The 15,068-nt window shown below is 39.2% G+C and overlaps 1 protein-coding gene across 3 annotated transcripts in view; it reads left to right on the top strand.

Moving 5' to 3' along the window:
• Positions 1 to 15,068, top strand: part of CHN2 (chimerin 2) — a 160,909-nt gene that overhangs the window by 40,845 nt on the left and 104,996 nt on the right. For 2 of the 3 annotated variants that reach the window (XM_081969840.1, XM_081969839.1), the window contains exons 2-3: positions 2,987 to 3,025; positions 9,453 to 9,508. In XM_081969840.1, the coding sequence (XP_081825966.1) occupies positions 2,987 to 3,025; positions 9,453 to 9,508 (95 nt within the window). Of the gene's footprint in view, positions 1 to 2,986; positions 3,026 to 9,452; positions 9,509 to 15,068 lie in introns of those variants that run through there. The other variant, XM_081969841.1, reaches the window with a different exon arrangement.

The raw sequence follows: 15,068 nt of genomic DNA, 5'->3' as shown, positions 1-15,068 counted from the left end.
AAGCAAAGTACTGTATATATAAACTGTTGTTGCCATTTCTGATCATTTGGATTTTGCAGTGAAGATTTCATATACAGTATGTGCTATCAAACTATCTCAAAAAGAGCAAATTGAATCAAGAGATCGTTTAGTTCTTGGATCCACATACAAATAGTACTCTATTTACTGTAATTATTAATTGTAGTGTTTTCCTTGTTGTATTTGAATAAGTTGTAGCTTAATTATTTCTAAGGATATTTCATCTCGAGGTTGTTGGAGTTTTTTGGAGAGCCCTCCCCCCTCATGGACACTGCTCTATTAGGCTACCATTACATAAATAAGTAATATTGAGTTGGATCCAAACGTAGATTAGAAATTTGAAATGTTTCTTATTTCATATTAAAAAGTATATGTCTAGTTCCATGCTGTTCTTTAAACACAAACATCACTTCTAATAGTGAGTAGTTGTCTTCATTACACTACTAAAATAATGAAAAAGAATCATTTGTTCATTCAAGAGCATTTTTAACCTCATTTTTTAATAGAATATATAACAAATATTAAACTTTAATTAGGATATAAAAATTACTTGTCTAATCCTCATCATTACTTTGGGTTTTTTTGAAATTATATAGCAAGAATTTTTTTAAAAAAACTATGGTAAAAAAATAAATGTTTACCCTTACAATGTACCACCATTTTTCTTTACATGCATATAAACTCAAACATTATCTAATTACTGATCAAGGCTGAGGTCAATAAGATAATTTAATAAACTTTAATGCCAAATACTTGAATAGTGGGAGAGACAGAAATGTCATTTCTGGCCTTCAGCTAGGACCTTTAAAGAACTGACAAAATTGAATTAGCAAGAAACAATTTATTTCAATAAGAAGATATAATAACAAATACTATCTCCACTGAATTATGCATTAAACTTCTACATGTATCATTTGTAATATTAATGAAATATAATTAACTCTGAATTCATTTCATTAATTTGCAAATTAATGCGTTGTTTCAAAGAAAACATTCGTTACAGACAGTCCTTGACTTATGACTACAGTTGGGACAGGAATTTCAGTTGTACACTTAGACTGTCGAATGCCAAGGCACCCATGTGACCAGACCTGATTTTACAACCATTAAGAAAATCACATAATCATAAATGTGAAGCCATTGTCACAAAAACCAGAAAAGAACATTGCAAATTGTGGTCATGTGACAGTAGGATCTTGTAACCAGTACTGAACTATATATAAGCCAGGTATCACGTGCCTGAAATACGGTCATGTGACTTGAGAAGGAGAGGTGGCACATTTTACAGTGGTTGGAAATGCTTTATGAGCTATAAAGCACCCTTTCATGAGCCATTGTAATTCCAAATAATTATTAAATTAACAAATAGCCTTTGCACATGCTTATGATTATGTATAATATTTTAATGCATTGGTTCAAGAAATGAATATTATTTTATTATTCTTGTAAAAGAGTAAAAACATCAATTAGAAAAAAAATGGAAAAAGTTCAATTAGAGTTTTGTAGATAAACGATATTGTCGTGTGTGTGTGTGTGTCCATCTTTATATAAGTTGCAGAAAGTGACCAATAACTTATTGTCGCAATTGTTCTTGAGTAAGTAAATGTGTGAAAATGCAGTGGTAAAAATATTATTTCATATCACAAATTTTGCCACTGCTTGTTGATTCTTTATCTAGTGTGTACTGCTTGAGGAGGGAATGGCTATAATGACAGCTCTACCGCATCTGTCAAAGACACTGGTACTCCATTGCCTTTGTTTTTTGTTCTGCTTCATTTGATTTGCAAATAAAGATTATAACACTGACCATATCTGATTTTGGAAAAGGGGAGAAAACATGGAAATATCAGGTCTATCTATCATGTTTCCCTGAAAATACAACCTGAACAAGGTGGGGGTCAAAGGTGCTTGCATTGCTTTGTACTTTCGGGGTACCACTAGGTCGGTCAGTGGCGCTGTGCCCAGCTGAAGAGGGGGGGTTGCTGGGCAGCTGCTCTCTTGCGAGCGGGCTCCCGAAGAGCCGGGCACAGCCACAGGGTCAAATGGCTGTGTTGCGCTGTCACAGCTACGATCTGCAGCCCACAACTATAGAGCATACTTCAAGAGTGGCATCCGTCCTCCGTGCTTTGAAAATAAAATCCAGCCAGCGGGCGGCGCCAGCAGCGGAGGTGTCCTTCGTGTGAGCGGTGAGCGGAAAAGCTGCTATGCAACCCCCCTCTCCATCCATGCAGAGCCCCAATTCACTCACCTAGGGGCATTCCGAAGGCACCGAGCTGTGGGAGGCAAAGGGCGGCGAACAGGCGCTCACGTTGCTTGATGCCTTCTGGGTACTGCTAGGTCGGTCAGCGGCACTGTGCCCGGCTGGAAAGGGGGGTTGCTGGGTGGCTGCTCACGAGCTTGGTCACCTCATGGCTGCTGTGTTGCTGCTGTGACAGCGCAACACAGCCATTCGACCCTGAGGCTGTGCCTGGCTCTTCAGGAACCCAGTCGCAAGGGAACAGCTGCCCGGCAACCCAAAAATAATAAGCCCTCCCCTTTAATAAGCCCAAGGCCATATTTCGTGGGTCAAAAAATATGTCATATTTTCGGGAAACACGGTATATTTGTCCTGTTCTAGAGGTTTTTTCAGTTTTACATTGACCAAACTCTAGCTATGTCACAAATTATTAATTATTAATATATTAATCATGTTCCAGTGATCTGATATGAGAGCAACTGAGATATTTGATGAAAAAAATAACAGTTGAATGCAATTTTTAACCCTAATCCTTAATAAAGTTATATAAAAAGGTGCTGGGTATATACCTTATTACTTTGTAGAATTTTAAAAGATTATTCCATAATATAAAGACATAACATGAATAAAATACTGTCATGTGTAAGAATTAATATCATTCTGTAGGAAAGGCAGTAATTTTGATATTTTCACTATGTTGCTTGATTGAAGTTTATCTTATTACTATTCTAGATGCTGAAGAATATCAACCACCAATATGGAAATCATACTGTGAGTATTCATAATTTAAAAAATGAGAATGGGAAGAAAGTTAATTTGGAAATGTAGATATCAACAAATGTAATTTGGAATTATAACCTAGAAAAAAAGCATAAAGAAGAAATAAACAAGTTTTTAAATATTTAAAATAAAATGTTTTAAAATTTTGAATTTGAAGAGAAAGATTATAAATTGATCTAAACAATGGTTTTGAGAGATGTATGACTGGATTATTTTAAACCTGTAATATATGTAAAAGATTTCCTGGTATAGAACTTTAGCTGTCTGTAATCAAATTCAGAATTGCAACCCTATAGAGAATTCTCAGAGTTGCAACCTCAACACATCTGAAGGCTACTGAGGAAGTTATTTACCTGATTCTAATATATATTTTACAGAGGTAAATGATTTTTTTCTCAACTTTGATTCCAGGTTTCAGACCATTTATTCATGACAGATACTATTGATTTGAATGCAGCTTTTGCTTCCTGGAAGCTGCCTTGTAGATTTCCAAGGAAATATTGAATAAAATGTCAGTTATACCTTTTCCTACAGAAGAACAGCCTACATTTAAAGTGGATGCATTTAAAGAATAGAATTTGAATAACAGATAGATAGGATTTTCAGATTATAACCACAGTTTGTGTCTATGGACTGCTGGATTTGATCATTTTGTTGTTATCCACATCTCTCTCAGAGCTTGTCTAGGGCCTAGCAATAAATCTCTCTATCTCTAGAAATCAAGCAGAATTCAAGAGCTGCCAGAGGAATAGTCATAATAGGCAAGACTTGAATATATAATAAGTTGCTATTTCAGATGTAAGATGTTTTAACCACAAAGAAGATAAGCTACAGTCCTCTTTTATAGAATAAAATAGAACTGTTATCTTTCTCCAGCCTAATGTGGTATTAGTTTCTGGTTGTTTGTTGTACACAATGTTTAGATAGTACTTTCATCTGGTCTCCAGCTCTATATCCCGTCCTTGGCAACTTAAGTTCTCACACCTATTGATCTTTTTCTACTTTTGGACAAAATGTGTAATTTTTTTGAAGAGGCCATATCGAACATATTTATGAATGTAATAATAATAATAATGTCAAATGGATAAACCATAGATCAAATTTTAAAATGTACTCTGTTTTGGATTTGTGCATCCAATTCTATTTTCTTAAACTATACATATGTTATGTGTAAGATGGGGTAATGGATAGCCATACACAGGCATAACGATAACAACAGCTCTTTATTCAGTACAACAAGTGAGAACAATACTGCGAAGGTTGAGTCTGATAGCAACCCTTTTACAGGGAGACCCTTTGTCAGACCCTTTGACCAATAGGATTAAACCTCTGTTCCCGCCAGAACAGAGGACCTTGGTGGAAACCACTGTAGTTAGAACAAGTATCTAACACCCCTCCCCTCTTAGATGGAATAATCCTACTTGTTACTTACATGACTATGCAGGTAGGCAGGCTTTTGGGTAGCTCTGCCTGACCTGCGCAGTTCAGTAGGAGGGGTTTCCTTGGACAGATCGGACGGACCTGTTTGCTCTGCAGCTCCGCTTGGTGGAAGCTCCTGCAACTTTTCACAGGCTGTGGCTGGAGCTTCTAGAGCCGATTCACTCAGAGTAGTTGTGGGCGTATACCAAATCCCCTATGCTAAATGTCTGGATCTTGCTTGTGGAGTCTGGGGGCGACGAGGCATAATAATTGGGGTGTAGCCAGTCTAAGTGGGACCTTAGTGAGTGACCCATGAAAACCTCGGAGAGGCTTCTCCCTGTAGTGGCACTGGGAGTGCCGAATTAGCAAATAGTGGTCAACCCGTGTTTGCCAATCTCCCGGGCTCATCCTAGAGAGGGCCTCTTTTGCAAATCTCACCATTGTCTCCAGCTGACCATTGGAGGCCGGATAGAATGGCGCGACCAGGGCATGCCTGATTCCCTGAACTGCTAGGAAGGTCTCAAATTGCATTGCCGTGAATTGGGGCCTGTTGTCAGAGACTCAAAATGGTTAGAGGTAGTCCTGATGACCTCCACTATGGCACAAGCGGTCATCAAGATGCTATGTCGGGTAGGCCGTGCATGGAGAAAAGTCTCCATAGCATCTTGATGACCGCTTGTGCCGTAGTGGAGGTCATCAGGACTACCTCTAACCATTTTGAGTAGGCATCCACAACTACGAGAAATGTCTGGCTGTGAACTGGGCCAGCAAAGTCAATGGGCAACCTAGACCATGGTGCTTGAGGTCACTCCCACTCCTTAGCGGGCACCTCTGGGGGAGCTGGTCTGGACTCCTGGCATGGTGTGCAGGTAGCCACCCATTCTTCGATCTCCCTGTCCATGCTAGGCCAGCACATGTAACTCCTAGCCAAAGACTTCATCCTGACAATTCCAGGATGCCCTATGTGTAAAGCCTCTAATACTGCAATGTGCAGTTTGGGTGGAACAACGACCCGGTCCCCACACAGTAAACAGCCATTTACAACCGATAAGTCATCGCGTTTGGCAAAATGCATTTTGAAATCAGCCCCAAAAGGCCCCTTGGGCCACCCCCTCCACACTCCGTTCAAAATTTGCTTGATGGTGGAGTCCTTTGCAGAGTGACGGGCAATGTCACTGGACGAGACAGGCCCAGTCTCAAGGCAGGCGTCTCGGGGTAGGGTCAATGAGAAGTTCAGGCAGTGGGCAGCAGCTTAGAGCATCAGTGTGCCCCAAAATAGAGCCTGGTCGGTGGATGAGATGGTTGGAGTAGGCAGCTAGGAAGATGGTCCATCTGGTCATGCGAGGTGATAATGACACTGGGGTAGGTCGGTCCCTAGCCAGTAAGCCCAACAAAGGCTTGTGGTCCGTAATCAGTTCAAAGTCCCGGCCATATAGATACTCATGGAACCTCTTTACTCCAGCCACTGCAGCTAAAGCCTCACGGTCCAGCTGGCTGTAGTTCCGCTTTGCGGCAGACAAGGTCCTGGAGTAAAATGAAATAGGAGCTTCGGTTCCGTTGGGCATGCGGTGGCTAAGGACGGCGCCGACGCCAAACGGCGAAGCGTCACAGGTGAATCCCAGAGCCTTTGATTAGGTACCTTAAGAATTCAACCCTTGGCACGTTAATTTGGCATTTTTCTTTTTTGAAATGGAGGCCTTTGTCTCTAATTCTAGCCAAAACAGTTCGTAAACATTTAAAAAGTTGTGGCTCATTTGCAGTCGACACCAAGATGTCATCAAAATAGGGGACAACTTCGGGAATCCTCTGCAAAAGCCATTCTATGACGCTTTGGAACAGTCCAGGGGCGATACTAACTCCAAATTGCAGGCGGTGACATTTAAATGCACCCCTGTGCGCACAATGGTTTGGGCCACTGCCATAGCGCCATCTACAGGAAATTATTGATATGCCTGCGCCATGTCCAATTTTGCGAAACATTTTCTGAGGCCTAATGAAAGAAGGATATGCTGTACAATGGGTACAGGGTATGCCCTTTGTTGTAGCACTTTATTTATTATGCACTTGTAGTCTGCGCAGATGCGGACAGACCCGTCAGATTTGACAGTGTGCGTGATCGACCGGCTCTAGGATTCCCTGGCCTATGAGCTTGTCAATTTCCCTGTCAATTTTGGGGCGGAGAGCAAAAGGTACTCTCCTGGGTTTTAGCCTTATTGGGGCTATATTGGGGTCCAAACTAAAGGAAATTGGGGTCCAAATTAAAGGAAATTGGAGTCCCCACATACTTACCCAGACCGGTGCCGAAGACGTCATCGAACTCCTTAAAGATGGCTTCAGCGCCGTCCTCTTTCAAGGCGTTGATACCAGTCACTTCTAGGCCCAGGGCTTGGAACCAATCTAGCCCTAGGAGGCTCTGCAGGTTGCCGCTGACCACTGGCACAGGAAGTTTCCTGCTGAACTGCTTGAACTTCACCTAGAAAGTGCCTTGGCCCACGATGGGGACCCGGTTTTCCTGATAATCTCGTAGGTGGATCTCAGGGTGCAAAGATGCTGCTTCTTTAGGCTAGGAATAGCCTATTTTAGGATAGACCACGGCATGATGGTCAGTGATGACCCAGTGTCAATCTCCATCTCACATGGAGAGTCCTCGATGAGGACTGTGACCTTCAGCTTTTTTGGACACCTGGTGTGGACTTGGCTGATTGACATATGGTAGGTGACTCTATTGTCGCCCTCTGAGCACCGTGGTGGCTTCTGCCAGGCCCCTTGGTTGGGCCTCTGTTGGTGGTTTGGTGTGCTTCTAGGCTGCCAGGTAATGGCAGGGAATTTGCTCCGGCACACCTTGGTGATGTGCCCCTTTTGCTTGCAGTGCTGGCAGGTTGCATCGCAGAAACGGCAAACCGATCTGGCATGGTCTCCTCCGCAGCTAGCACAAGGCAGGAGATGCGGTTTGAATTTGTGTGCCAGATGGGCCCGGGTACTGTGCATTCAGCAGCTGTCATCTTCCTCGCCCTCTGAGCTCTTGGGCTCTGCAGCCTCGCGATGTACGCATGTACTCTTTCGCTCTTGTGGAGCGCTTTGGTGCTGCAGTGTCTAGTAGATTTGATAGCTGATTCAGTTGCCCTGGCTTCGTCCAAGGCAATCTGCAGAGTGAGGTTAGATTTAGTGAGTAACCTCCTCTGTAGGTTAATGTCCTGAACACCTCAAATTATGTGGTCCAGAATCAGCTCGTCCAGGTCTCGGAATTTGCAGTACGCTGTGGCCTTGTGAAGTGCCGCAATGTATTCATTAATCGACTCGCCCTCTTTCTGGTTCCTGATGTTAAACTCATGTCGGCTTGGGGGCATAGTGTGTCCTCAGCATCTGCTGAAGCATGGACCAGGCGACTGATTGTAGCGGTGTCGGCTCAGAGAGGTCTTTTGCCATCTCAAACACTTCCCGGCCACAGTATCCGAGGAATATGTTCTTCTTGTGGCCTTCAGAAAGGCCCATGAGGTCGGTTGCCTCGAGGAAGCAGTCAAATCATAGCATGTACGAGTTCCAGTGCTCGGTGACTGGATCATATGGAGTCAGTGGGGTGTGCATTTTGTGTTCTGAGGGCGTTTTGAGTTTTCTGCTCAAAAATGGCTGCTCGAAGCTGTGCTGAGCTCCGGGCTGGATGTACTTGCTGGATTGCTATGCTCTTTTTGGTTTGCCTATAGATGGCTAAATTAATATTGACTCATTTTTAAATAGCTTTATTAGTTGTTGTATGCAAAAACTGCCCAAGCTTCTTTCTGAGCTTTTTCCCAAAGAATAATTATTCTTTATGTATCTCCAGCACAAAGATTCAAACAGAAATGTGGCTCATGGTTTTTAAATTTTATACGGCCTGACTTGTAGTCACATTTTTATAGGAGTTAAGTTCTATGGAAGTTAAAGCAAATGTGTTCTTTATATCAATAACCAACAACTGTAGCATTGAAACTGGAAAAGGAAGGAAAAAAGTTAAATCAAATAAGGGGAAGTATATCAGAAAGAAACACTGAATCCATTATAATGGATGCAAGAGAAATCCATGTTGGTAGAACAAAATCAACTTATTGTTTGACTTTTCTTATATTCTAATAGAACCTTGTTGAACAGCTAGCATATTCAGCAAAGATCTTGAGTAAATACTCATCTCTATGCAAATATGAATTTATCTTCCAGCAACATCAATAGGAAATCATGAAGAAATAGAGGGCTATTTTTTAACTAACCAAATGATTACAGCTTGATTCTAAAAAGCTTTTCTAACTTACTGTACAATGCAGTTGCACAATGCTGGGCTTTGTTTGCTTATTTGTTTGTTTGTTTGCTGAACCAAGTAATTTTGTAATGTATTTAATTTGCTTGAATTATTACTGGCCAGCTCTTTACTGACATAGCATCATTAGAGTGCAAATGGAAAGAAATTCTGGGGAAAGAGGGGAAAGTAAGCTAAAAGTTAAGTCAAGGATGGAGCTGACATAGAAATTCTGTCTAGTTCATCTCATGGACAATGCTTTTTTAAATAAAGTATATTATTACAAACTTAACTTGCTAATTATTTTTTACTTACTTTTATATTTTTCTGTCTCTGAGACAGTCTTGACTCCTCGCAACCTATAGGGACAATTCCATGCAGTTTTCCAGGCATCGTTTGCCAAAGTCATTTGCCATTACTTTCTTCCTAGGAAAGTCACCCAATTGGATTCCACACCTGAACTGGTCATCCATTTGTCTGACTTGTAAATGCAAAAAATTAGAATCTTCTGCATTTCTTTGCTGCCCTTTTACGGGTCATTCGGATTTCTGCAGCCAGTTTCATTAGCTTTACTTTACGCATGCATTTGAAATACGTTAGTATAGAATCTCCATTTCCAGCCATTCTTACTTTATTTCAATTTAGTTCAAAGTATTTGTCTTAAATATGTGAAAATAAATGCTGGTATTCATTGCAAACTTCTAACTATGATTGCACTTTTATGTTCAACAGTATATCAGTTGCAACAGGAAGCACCTCGTCCCAAGAGGATCATTTGTCCTCATGAGGTCAGTTTAGCTTTTTGCATATACTATTTTATTAGCAATATATTCATAATACTGATCATCATCTTTCATTGAGTATTGAGATATATTTTATCATCAAAATGGTTAGATCAATATGCTATGTATTAGACCAGCGGTTTTCAACCTGTGGGTCGGGACCCCTTTGGGGGTCGAATGACTCTTTCACAGGGGTCGCCTAAGACCATCGGAAAACACATATTTTTGATGGTCTTAGGAACCGAGACACCGCTCCTCTGTGGTTGGGGGTCACCACAACAAGAGGAACTGGATTAAAGGGTCGCGGCATTGGGAAGGTTGAGAACCACTGTATTAGACTGTAGGTAAAAGCATATAGTCATTTATATAATTATAGTGGCTTCAGTATATGCAGTTTTTAATTGGTATTAGTTTTTTGAAACAAATATGTCATCTGGCAAGATTTGTTTTGATAAATGCCCAAGAATACTTTGAATAAAATGAATTGTATAAAGTTGATCTTTCTATATTACTGAAATGTGAAAAATTCGATTAAAAAATTGATAATTTATTTTCTGATTCCATATTCATTTTTTTAACAAATAAAAAATGTTGTTTCTTAGCTCATGTTCATGTATATATCTACAGTAGTTACATCTATTTGCACAATGTTTTGAATGGAATCTACAATCTATTGTTTCCAAAAATATCATGAATATTTATTAACGGTCTATCTCAGCTTCATGAAAGCTTACTTTTCTACTAGGAGTTTTATGGTTGTTAAATATCTAATTAATGAGATATTTTCTTTGCTTGTACATTCCAGGAGATATTTGCAAGACCTTTGTGAAGAACATTAAAAAAAGTTCCAAATGCAGCTCATCAATCTGGTGTATCAATTTGTCAGGGTGTCTGATGAAATATGGATTTCAACAGACAGATTAAATTTTGTTTTCTTATGGATCTGCTCAGGGGTTAGCAATCTTTTTTGATGCTCTAGTAGACTGTAACAAAGAATTTAAACCTTTCTTCTCAAATAGAATTGTTCCTGCAAATAATCAGGAATTGGCTGGAAAGAGTTCTATTTCAAACATCAGGCAGGAGATTTTTCCAACAGCAGCTCCATTTATGCAAAATTGGCCAAATTTGTAAGCTGCAAACCTTGTAAATTAATTTTCTTTTATTCTTTGTGGGGCATCATTACAGATATGCAACAGAATATTCTAGATAAAAGGGAATCAAACCATATTGGCTTCATCTGAGAAAATTCTGGTTATTTGAAGTTATCCTTTTAGGAAAATATTCCATGTGCTTTAGATTTTGTCAATAAAAGCTTGAATATAATTAGTAGGAATAAGAAAAATTATATAGGCTCTCAGAATCTATCACTAGCCCAATAATTATGGCCATTTTTATTAATATCTGAATTATTGTGTACCAATACAAATTTATCAAAATACCACTAAGTACCAAAATGCAGAGCTAAATTAATATGTGGATGTTTATAGCATTAATAAACTGTAAATCAGAATAATTCCATTAACCCATTTGAGAAAGCCTCCATGTAATACTGCCTACATAATGAAATAGGAATGAATACAATACTGGATTATTAAGTGATTTTCCAGATAGTTAAGTACCTAGTACTTTATGGAATATTACTTTTCTATTGTGGATTTTAAATGCCATTTTAAGGAACTAAATGATATTATATTTCTAATTTGATTGCCTAGTGGAAAGAAAAATATTTTATCAAGTAAATTAAAATGAATTTTTTATCCAGTAAAACAAAAAGGAAGTAAAGCAAAAAGAAATACTGCATCAGTTTTGGTCGCCACAATATTAAAAAGATGTGGAGACTTTAGAAAGAGTGCCAAGAAGAGCAACAAAGATGATTAGGAGACTGGAGGCTAAAACATATGAAGAACAGCTGCAGGAACTGGGTATGTCTAGTTTAATGAAAAGAAGCAGTAGTGGGGACATGATAACAGTATTCCAATATCTCAGGAGCTGCCACAAAGAAGAGGGAGTCAAGCTATTCTCCAAAGCACCTGAGGGCAGGCAAGAAGCAATGGGTGGAAACTAATCAAGGAGAGAAGCAACCTAGAACTAAGGAGAAATTTCCTGACAGTTAGAACAATTAATCAGTGGAACAACTTGCCTCCAGAAGTTGTGAATGCTCCAACACTGGAAGTTTTTAATAAGAGATTAGATAACCATTTTCTGAAGTGGTGTAGGGTTTCCTGCCTAAGCAGAGGATTGGATTAGAACAGTGATGGTGAACCTATGGCACGCATGCCACAGGTGGCACACGGAGCCATTTGTCAGGGCATGCGAGGCTTCAGGGACCTTCAAGAGGCTTCCCTGAAGCCTTTGGAGCGCTCAAAACGACCTTCCGAGCAAACAGGAAGTCCGTTCCCGAACTTCCAGTTTGCCCGTAGGGCCGTTTTTTGGTGCTCCGGAGGCTTCAGGGAAGCTCATAATATAAAGCCTCTGGAGCCTGGGGAGGGCGAAAAATGGCTTTTAAAATGGGTGAACTTAAGGGAAGCCTCTTGAAGGTCCCTGAAGCCTTCAGAGCGCTTAAAACGACCCTCTGAGCAAACCGGAAGTCATTTCCAGTTTGCTCTGAGGGTCATTTTGACTGCTTCGGAGACCATAAAGGTCCCTGAAGCCTCCGGAGGGCTTCTGGGGGTGTGGGGGACGCTTTTTTCACCCTCCCCATGCTCCTATAAAGCCTCTGGAGCCTGGGGGAGTGAAAAAAGCAAAAATGGGGGGGGGGTCCTAGCCTGTAGTGCCTGCATGCGCACTGGGGGAGTCGCTCATTGCATTATGCCTGCAACATGCCTGCACACGACCCCCCTTTGCTTCCCCCACCTATTGTACGCGAGCCAAAAAAGGTTCACCATCGCTGGATTAGAAGATCACTAAGGTTCCTTCCAACTCTGTTATTCTGTTCTAAATAATATTTTAATTGTTGGTAAATTATTGTGGTAATTTCCAATGTTTTGGAACTCAGCATGCATGCAGTAAATTCCTATATCAGAGACAGCTACACATTACTCATTCAACTAGCATAAGTATTTCAAGGCTCATTTATTAAACATTAATAAACATAAAAATTGCTAACAGCCAAAATAGGGCAAAAGCAGGGAGGGGGAGATACAAAGAGATACATGAAGAACAAACAATAGTTTATATTATCTTCATCTCAATATGCTACAGACATCAATATACCACCAATGTCTATACAACAGAACTATATTTATTTTGTGAGCACAGATAGTCCCAAATAGAATAGCCATTGATTATTCCAACTTCAATTTTTAAATGTAAATACAACAGAATGGAGATGAAAACATCAGGTGATCTACCTTTTTTTCAGAGCCATGAAAGAAATAATTTGGAAGATAGGGATGATGTAGCCAACCATTAGGGAGATAGAAAATTCTGAGCTTAGTTGCTTTCTTGCAGTTGTTTTATTACCCACACTAGGTAACATCATCAGTACCAGTGACTAGTATTGATCATATTGCCTAGTTTGGGTAAGGAAACCTAGAACAAAACCACCAAGCTGAGAGAGCAGCAGGAGCCCTCATTGCAACCCTGAGCTACAGATATTCTCTTTTATTGGAGACATAAGTCATTATTAATTTTAAGAATTCTGATAAGATTACATTTTTACTAGGTGGTTTACTATTTTCTTTTTGAGAACTTTAAAAAAAACCTCTAGGGATTAAACTGGGGGATATTCAGGGAGAGCGTCATCAACTGGAAGTATACTGTCTTCACATACAGTGCTTAAATTAGGAAATATATAATCCAAGACTCGAAAGAAAATATATTGCTACTACTTTCCACATACATTTTGGATAAACATCATAAAACAATTCACCAGAACAGATTATATAGATTTGTATTTATATAAGGTTATTATTGTGTAAAGGAAATTAAGTTTAGAGAAAAATAGTACTTTTTGTTCAAGATGAAATTTAGAGTAGCAGATTATCAGTATTCCTTCATGTAAATAACAACATCTGTGCTACATTTTCTGTATTCCATAATTTGGTATGAAATGGATTCAAGTTAATCACATATAATTTTTCCCCTTCAACTTCTTCTTTTGGTCTAGCTACAGAATATAAAATACAAAGGAACCCTTATTGAAGGAGCAGTTCCTCTCTACTGTACACACAAACTGGCCAATTATCAGCCTTGAAATCCACCCACAAAAATTCCCAACAACTTAAGGAGAAGTGTAGGCTGTGGCAGAGTAATAGGTTCAAGGTCACCCAACTGTCATGATTTTAGAGTCTATCAACCTGAGCCTGGCACATGGAGGGAATCATAGTCCAGCCAGGTCTTCCAAGGGCGTCACAATACATACAATTAATTTATCAAGCAGACTGCATATCTTGCATGATATTTTGAGTCTGACTAGCATCACTCACCACACTCATTCATAGTATGTTTGTTTGCTATCAGGTGGACAAAACCAAGTGGACAAAACCAATGTAGTTATTCATTAATATATAGTAAACAAATGATACTTCAATGTGTTGGGGAAACCTAGACATTTAGTTGTAGATTCCATGCTATGGGCGTCACACTGAGTCATCTTTCATTTTCCAAGATAAGAGAACAGAGTGAAAGATTTCTGTTGAAAATTTTGTCAAAGAACATTGCTGTCAAGGAGGTATCCATACCCATGTTGCCCTTGTTCAATGAGAGCAAATCAAAGTCTAGGACTGAATGAAATTGATCTTCCTCTTCCTGTTCAACATACACACTCTTTCTGTGAATCCCAGACTTTGAAAGTAGAAAATCCAGATGCATATGCAAAGGTTTTCTATATTTGACAATGACTTTCTTAATATGACAGCAATAGGCATTGCATCACTGAGAACAATTGAAATGGTTCTGATCTCTTTTATATTTTACCTTGGTGTAACACATCAGTTCAAAGAGTTTTAAATAAATACAGAAAATGTATAGCTAACATGTATTCCCTCATAACTTGGATAAATTCCTTGGATTTTGCCAATTCATCTGTAAATTATTATTTACAGATAATGAAGGTATCATGCCAAAGAAAAATGAGAAATAAGAATGATCAACTATAAAATAACAGTTTGTATGGAATAGCATATATCATTCTAATCCTTGTTGTGCTTTTATCATAAGAGATTTTATATAGAAATGTGCAATTTAATGGGAAAAATTAAATGTAGATAAGGCAAATATCGGTGTCTGTTAATCTTGTTAAAAAGACAGCATTTGAAATTTATTAATCCATCCATCCATTCATTTCATCACTCAATTTCTTGACTGGAAACTGGATTTCATTAATTATATAGCATAGAGATAGCTAAATACTCTATTTTAGATAAAAGTTGATATATTGACTTTATTGGACTTGTTATATCACTTCTCAGATGTTGTAATTTCTGCAACTATTGCAGTTGTTAGTTTCTAGAACAGGAATTTACAGACAGCTTTGTAATTAATCAGTTACACCCCTTATTCTACTAGATGCATTTTCCTATAATAACACCCTAACACACCTATTACCAAAATATGCATTGTTTGT

Source organism: Natrix helvetica, assembly GCF_964273705.1.
Source record: "Natrix helvetica genome assembly, chromosome: Z".
NCBI lineage: Eukaryota > Metazoa > Chordata > Lepidosauria > Squamata > Natricidae > Natrix > Natrix helvetica.
This window is presented reverse-complemented; position numbering and strand designations above follow the sequence as displayed.